At 40.6% G+C, this 7,500-nt stretch overlaps 2 protein-coding genes across 2 annotated transcripts; one reads left to right on the forward strand and one right to left on the reverse strand.

The window, feature by feature from the left end:
* The first annotated feature begins 478 nt into the window (after window positions 1-478).
* Window positions 479-4,492, forward strand: LOC128682754 (serine/threonine-protein kinase ICK-like). Its single transcript, XM_053767574.2, has 5 exons — window positions 479-1,734; window positions 2,322-2,384; window positions 2,619-2,762; window positions 2,836-3,074; window positions 3,567-4,492. Exons 1-5 carry the CDS (start codon window positions 896-898, stop codon window positions 3,626-3,628), a joined length of 1,347 nt encoding a protein of 448 aa, XP_053623549.1. The 5' UTR covers window positions 479-895; the 3' UTR covers window positions 3,629-4,492.
* A 532-nt stretch (window positions 4,493-5,024) lies between these two features.
* LOC128682755 (TAR DNA-binding protein 43-like) lies at window positions 5,025-6,182 on the reverse strand. The gene has a single exon (XM_053767575.1). The coding sequence runs from the start codon at window positions 6,000-6,002 to the stop codon at window positions 5,121-5,123; it is 882 nt and encodes a 293-aa protein (XP_053623550.1). The 5' UTR covers window positions 6,003-6,182; the 3' UTR covers window positions 5,025-5,120.
* Between the last annotated feature and the right edge of the window lie 1,318 nt (window positions 6,183-7,500).

Here is a 7,500-nt window from a genome sequence, read left to right on the forward strand (position 1 = left end):
AAAAATTCTACCTCTATTTTTAGTACTGCTGCTTACGTGCTTTTATTACAGCAAATAATAAGCTGTGTGATTAAAAGGCTCTAAAAATAGTTTTCACGATAATGAATTTTAACAAATCACTGTTGAACTTAAAAACTCCCCAAATCTAGTGACAAAGTCGCTTAAGTGGCAACACTGACTGCTGGTCGATTCGAAAAATTTAACGTGTGCGCTATTAAATACAGGCTATTAGGTATGATGGAATGCCCAATCTGAAAAGAAACGTTATCACGTCCTGATTCGGAAACCGAAAATGTGTGTGGCCATATTTTGAACGGTTGTTCGATAAGTGCGGCCGCACACGTATGCGCTGTGCGGCCGTGGTGTGCGGCGCCCCTGTTTTATCGCGTTGACGTAGTTTCAGTGGTGGCGCTAGATACGTAATGTTGTCACTTCACTTTCTAGTTTTTTTGGATTTATTTACCTTGCACTGTCTCCAAGGATACGTAAACCATAGCAACTGTTAATACTAACATAGTTACTGTTTTTGTGGGTTGTCCTATTTCTAAAAGTAATATAATAATAATTCTATAAGTGAATCCACATTTATTTAACATAATAATCACAACGTTGAATTAAACAACTACGTTTATCTCAGTATTAAATCATACTTTTATGTATAATGAAAAAGGTATTGGATAACTATACGTTCGGTATATGTATTATACTCAAATTACAAACATGTATGAATTATTATTTCATTCCTGCTATAAAATAGAGATGCTATAAATTTATGAGAACTTGACGGGACATTTTTAAGGATTTCTTTTTATGGAGTGTTCAAAATTGTAGATAATATGACAAATGAGATAAAAAAATATATTTAAACAAAAGCGCGTAAAAGAATTAGAGCACAATGAACCGCTATGTCGTGCTGCAGCAGCTGGGAGACGGCACTTACGGTTCCGTGGTACTGGCGCAGCGACGAGACACTGGCGAGAAGGTCGCTATCAAGCGCATGAAGCGTAAATACTACTCATGGGACGAGGCCATGAACTTACGGGAAGTGAAATCTTTGAAAAAATTGAATCATGCTAATATAGTTAAGCTCCGTGAGGTGATTCGTGAAAACGACACCTTATACTTTGTATTCGAGTACATGCGAGGTAATTTGTATCAACTGATACGAGACGCAGAACGGCCGTTTCCTGAACCTGTGTTGCGTAATATCTTATATCAGGTGCTTCAAGGTTTGACTCATATGCACCGTCATGGATTCTTCCATCGCGATCTAAAACCAGAAAATTTACTCTGTGCTGGACCGGAATTGGTGAAGATTGCGGATTTAGGTCTCGCACGAGAGGTGCGCTCGCGGCCCCCCTACACGGACTACGTATCGACGCGCTGGTATCGTGCTCCAGAAGTGCTCTTGCATGACACACGCTATGGTGCACCCATCGATCTGTGGGCATTGGGCTGTATAGCCGCCGAGCTGTATACATGCAGACCCCTGTTCCCGGGGAATTCAGAGATCGATCAACTGCATAAGGTGTGTGCAGTGCTGGGCACGCCTGACCGCGACGAGTGGCCCGAGGGCTACGCATTGGCTGAAGCGCTACGTTTCCGTTTCCCGGTGACGGCAGGCGTACCTCTGGCTCGCGTAGTACCAAGTGCCTCGCCACCAGCACTCGCGCTATTAGCGGCACTCCTGAGATACCCTCCAAGAGATCGACCAACAGCACCGCAAGCACTAAGGTTGTAATCTCGTTCATATTGCTAAGTCTATATTAATATATTTTTCTGATTACTATGATACAACGTATACCCACCCAACCCCTTTTCCCGCAACGTGTTGTCCTGATAACCACAACTTGTCCCGTCCAGTTTTCCGCTTCGTGTCTCGTCCCGTCTCCTGCAACGTGTTCTATTCGCGTTTCCCACAACGCATTATATTTTTCATAACGTATCGAGACCTTTTTTTATTAACCACAAATGTACCTAAAACAGAAATTTAATGGGTCTTTTAAAAAAAATGAAGTTTCATTGAAATTTCCATAGAAATAGTGATGGATTAGTATTTTTCACTAGTTAAGCACAATTTTTCGTCTAAAGTTTCATGTACATATCTCACTTCAAAAATGACGAAGTTTTACAACAAATTCAAATCCTTATTTCACCCTTTTAGGAATGGAATTTCCAAAAATCCTTCCTTAGCGAACGTCTACTAGTTACAATCTACTTTCTTGCCCAATCTCAGCATTATTGGTTCAGTACCTAGTTGTTTTGGCTTTATTAATATAGATCCTCCATAATTATTAGTTACTTATGTCATTTTTATTTAGGTTTCCATATTTTGCTGTGGGAGCTGCTCTCGTCTTACCACCACCTGCGTCACGAGCTAGAAGGTAAGTTTATTGAAATACAATATGCGGTACTACCTGCCCATACCAGATACAAGTGTACCAGATACGGTGTTTACGGTACTACCTACCCATACCAGATACATGTGTAATTAAATCAATAGTAAATGCCGGTATGTAGTAAGGGTAGTACCTACCTCTCTTTATCAAATCAGCCGGACAAATATGACCTTTAACCTATATAACCTGCTACACTTTACCCTATATAAATCTGTGTAGAAGCGGTCGCGACCGAGAAGAGTCAGATAATGCTCCTCTGGTTGCTCCTGTGTCATCGTTCGTCACGCCGCTCCCCGCTGCCCCTGCTGCACCTCCTGCAATTGTCGCGCAACCACTTCACGATCGCTTTGCAGATATTTTGGGGTAAGTAACAGTTCTTCTATTAAGTATTTTACAATCAAAATGTTATTCTTGTGCACAATTTTTGATGTTACAGAGGAGAGGTTACGCACGAATTGGGCGTGCGCACTGAACCACTACGGCAGGTAACAGCGGCAGGCGGCGGTCGCAGCGTTTTAGCTGCGCTGCAGGCGGGCGGTGGCGGCCGCGCTGGGACGCGGGTTGCTGGCGCGCCGCCACCCGCAGCAGCCGCCTACCTCGGCGCAGCACGCTATGTAGCGGGCGCCCGTATCGACACTTCACTATTTCATCCGCTCCCACTGCGAGCACACCACGGTATGTACCTACTGTTATTGACTATTTTTATATATCACAGATACTAGATCCACAGAACCGTGTTGTTCTACCAATACGATAGATTCACTGCTCTACAAGTACTTAATTAATATGGTATAAGTAGTTATCTATCTGCATAAAACTGCATCTGTTTACCCACGGCTTCGTCCGCTTAAATGCCCTCGGGAACAGGTTTTTCTTCGCAAATAGCTAGTTGGAATAATATATCATAGCGTAGGTATTTGAAAATACACACAGCGCCATCTAGTGTTTTATTGCAAAGTTATAAAACGTGCATTTAGCGCCACCAATAATAGAATCTTCGCAAATCCCACGGGAATAATAGTTATTGCCAGGATAATAGGTACCTACTAGGTATCCTATGTCCTTCTCCATACTCTTAATTATTTATAGCTATGCGAAGTTTCAAGAAGACTGGGTGAGTAGAGAACAAACTTACTTTCGCATTTATATTAGTTGCTATTGTTTCAGAAGCGACCACAGTTGGAAGCGGAGCATCACGAGTGGACTGGGCAGCAAAGTATCTTCGATGAATTGACAAATCAGTTGAAATCGCAAGATTAAGTAATAGCATCATACGATACTAATAACTCGATGCTATCTTATATCTCATTTTATGAAAATAATAAATGGAAATTTATTTTTTGAAACGTATACTTTTTGTGGAGTGAGGGGAGGCTTTTGCCTAGCAGGTGGGACATGTTATAACTGTTAAAAAAATACTGTTATGTAAATTTCACGTAATTTAACTTTATACGAAACCGGTGAAAGCGTCAGTGTCAGGTTCGCATAGCAAATAAATTGAGATTTGGGTTTCAGTTTCTTTTCTTGGTTCAGTGCGTGCTGCGCGGCCCCAAAATAAGGATGCGTTTTGCTAGAAATATTATGCCTGCTAAAATGGGTTTTAGTGGAGGTGGGGTGTGGGTAGGTACTTCTACCCTTACGTGAATGCATAATTATCAACATAGGTACTTTAATTATTTTTAATTTTACAAGTCTGTAATACTATTGACATTAGTTTTAAAAGCTAAGCCACCGTACAGTTAAGCAGAACAGGCAATGGACCATAAAAAATTGTAATGTTTTCCGAAATGTTAAAGTATGGAAATTATTTCAGCTTCTCAAGGCACAATGACATTACTGTCATGACCAATGCGCAATGGCCGCATTTTTGATGAAATATAAAAAAAAATATTATAGTTTATGATGTTTTATTGATAAAATATATTATTATGATCTGATAACTATACTTTTGTTATGTAAACTTTCTGGTCTTATCCTGATCAAAGATACACAAGATCCAGTATTTTAGTTTGCCTGATTCACAAAGCAATACCTAATAATAGTATGTGATGTAGAAATCACAATTAAGAAAAAAAAAATGGATAAAATCATAATTCAGATTATACTAAATGCCTGTTTTGTGAACTTGGCAATGGCAAAAGAAAGAAAAGTTAGGAACTATCTATCACGGCAAGTTGAGCCAGATGCCCCGAGATAACTACACTAGTGGTTTAAATATATCACTGTTGTGAAGTAGTTAAGTATGCCACATGATTGCAATGTATATACAGGAGAAACCACAGGCAAATATTAGTAATTAAATTATTGTGGAAACCGGGTCTTGTGATCTACTACACATCTTGTATTGTATTGGTATATATACCATTTATAAAACTTTTTTCTGTAATATTGTATGGATGGACACATCACGAAAGCTTAACACAAATATAAATTTTATAGTCACAACATGTTAAACTTAACACTTTCTAATTTTGTTGATTTTATACAACAAGTTATATTTAAAAACCTGTCATTTGTATCAGACACTACTTTGGTGAGCACCAGCTAGCATAATGTAACCTCAATTTTCTATCCTTTCAACAATCACTTCATAGGCACAATAAGGCTATGAAACCAAAAATACAGTTAGATAACTTCATACTATATTATATTATTTACACATTTACTTTCATATAAAATTTGACAGTGATCAACAAGACAGGTAAGAATGAGGCAGCTTGGTCACTCGTACTTGAGGTAGAGCTTGGTGTCGAGCGGTGGCTGCTGTGCAGGCGGCGGCCAGTCGGCGGGTGGCCACAGCACGCGGCCGCCGCCTTCCACAAGACCCCAGCCCAGCAATGAACCGCGCGCGCCACGCTCACGCTTGGGAGACGCCGTCGATATGTTCACCGACACACCCTTGATGATGTGGTCCTGCCCACACAGTGATTGAGCCACCTCTGCGTCCAGGAACGTCACGAAGCTGAATGCCCGAAATGGCCGTGGCACAAATACATCTGTCACCTGCCCAAATGCCCCAAAGTATTCGCGCAGGTCGTCTGCTGTGAGGCTCTCGGTGCAGCGGCCAACGAATACTTTGCGATGTGCTGTCGCACCGCCGTCCTTGCCATTGGGTATACGTACGTCACACCAGCGCCCATCGATCATGTGCCGACGACCGAGGGCGCGCGTTTGAGCTTCATAATCCGCGAACTTGATGAATCCGAACCCTTTGGACAATCCGGTCTTGGCGTCGCGCTTCACCTGGACCATTAGCAATTCGCCGAACGTGGAAAAGTACTCGCGCACGGAGTCCTCAGCTGTCTTCCAGGGTAGGCCGAGGACTATAAGGTCGGAACACCGCGGGCGCGGAGAGGGAACGGGCGAGGACCGCGGGAAGGCGCACCAGAAGCGATGTACTGCCCAGCCCTCGGCCGGCGGAGACAGACGTTCGTCCACCAGTCGTACGCCGCGCAGCCGTCCTCCCGTACGGTACTTGAGTCCGCTGGCCCCCGCGAACTGGGCTGCCACCGTGCTAAGCAGCAACGAGCCATCCTCCTCAGTTGGCAGCTCGATGGGCTCATCTTGCTCGCCCTCACTCACCGGCACGTACTCTATAGACATTTCGCTCACCGCCCAATGCGCTCTTTACAATTCGTCATCTCGTTTACATTATATATGACCGAGAACGACTCCACAGTCGCGGAAAGAGCGACTCCGTCACTACAACTTGATGAGAATATAGGGAAAGATATCTCTCGATTTTAATTCCTATCTACGTCTACATCACACGCGTGACGTATGACAGTAGCATGACATGACATAACGTGAGTGCCTCAGACGCAACAGATTACTACTACCAGATTGCGCGTCTTGACCTACGTACGTATTGAATTTATGGGAATCCGTGACACATTTAGGCCGCAGCTTCGCCCGTTTCAAATTGCCTTGGTAATAGTTGGAATAAAATATCCACAGCGCATTTAAAATACACGCCGCGCCATCTTGTGTTTTATTCAAATTAAAATCATTTATTCAGAAATTAGTCCTTCACAGGCATTTTTCTGGTAATTTTTTTTTTTTTTTTTTTATATTCATAGTTATTTCTTACAAGCTACAAACTACTGGCATTTCGGAACGACCACTGTTGAAAATAAATGCCGAAAGAAACTAATTTGAACAGTGTTGGTCCCCCTATCATTACAGAAGGGCTTACTATATTGTTTCTTATATATATTTTTTTTTTTCTAATAATATGTAAAATACATAATGTACATATAGTCAAAACAAGTTATGATTGTGATCCGAGTGCAGATTACAATATATATTATAATATGGGTTATCAGGCAAATAAAACCACTTTAAGTCGAGACGAAAGCGTAGCGTTTTCAACCATCATAAGAGTGTAAAATAAAAATATATATATACAAGGTCAATGGTATATAAAGCCGAAAATGGTAGATAGGGTATCGTATCCACATTCTCAGAAAAATATTTCCATGTGGAAAAAACGTCGAGTTAAATTTGACAACATTGACCTCTGTACTAGGATTGGTGCAAATTATGATGATGAAAATTCAAAACATGGCTTTATTAAACGGTCTCTATTGGAAATGTAAGTAAAAGCAATAATAAGAATTTTTATCTTATTGACAATTGAAAAATAACTTGTGCGCCTGTGTGAAAGTGAAAGAAATAGGATAGAAATAGATGGATGGAATGAAATATTGCCTATAATTTTTTTTTTTTTTTTTTTTTTTTTTTTTTTTTTTTTTTTTTTTTTTTTTTTTTTTTTTTTTTTTTTTTTTTTTTTTTTTTTTTTTTTTTTTTTTGTGTCGATGTCATGGTTCTGTATGATTTACTATTACCTACTCATAAAATAGTTTAATGTGAAATCTTTGTAGTTTGTTGTTTACGTTTTTCAATTAATGAAATAAATTATTACTGATGATTAATAATTTAATAAATCTTAAGTATCGCTAATCTTAAGTAATGGTTGGTTGGTTGGTTGGTTGGTTGGTTGGTTGGTTGGTTGGTTGGTTGGTTGGTTGGTTGGTTGGTTGGTTGGTTGGTTGGTTGGTTGGTTGGTTGGTTGGTTGGTTGGTTGGTTGGTTGGTTGGTT

This window comes from Plodia interpunctella, unplaced genomic scaffold (genome assembly GCF_027563975.2).
Source record: "Plodia interpunctella isolate USDA-ARS_2022_Savannah unplaced genomic scaffold, ilPloInte3.2 Pint_41, whole genome shotgun sequence".
NCBI lineage: Eukaryota > Metazoa > Arthropoda > Insecta > Lepidoptera > Pyralidae > Plodia > Plodia interpunctella.

Coding starts and splice junctions, on each gene's coding strand:
- LOC128682755 (XM_053767575.1), bottom strand. CDS start 6,002: ATGTCTATAGAGTACGTGCCGGTGAGTGAGGGCGAGCAAGATGAGCCC.
- LOC128682754 (XM_053767574.2), top strand. CDS start 896: ATGAACCGCTATGTCGTGCTGCAGCAGCTGGGAGACGGCACTTACGGT. Junction 2,763..2,835: donor CGCTTTGCAGATATTTTGGG/GTAAGTAACAGT, acceptor TTGATGTTACAG/AGGAGAGGTTACGCACGAAT. Junction 3,075..3,566: donor CCCACTGCGAGCACACCACG/GTATGTACCTAC, acceptor CTATTGTTTCAG/AAGCGACCACAGTTGGAAGC.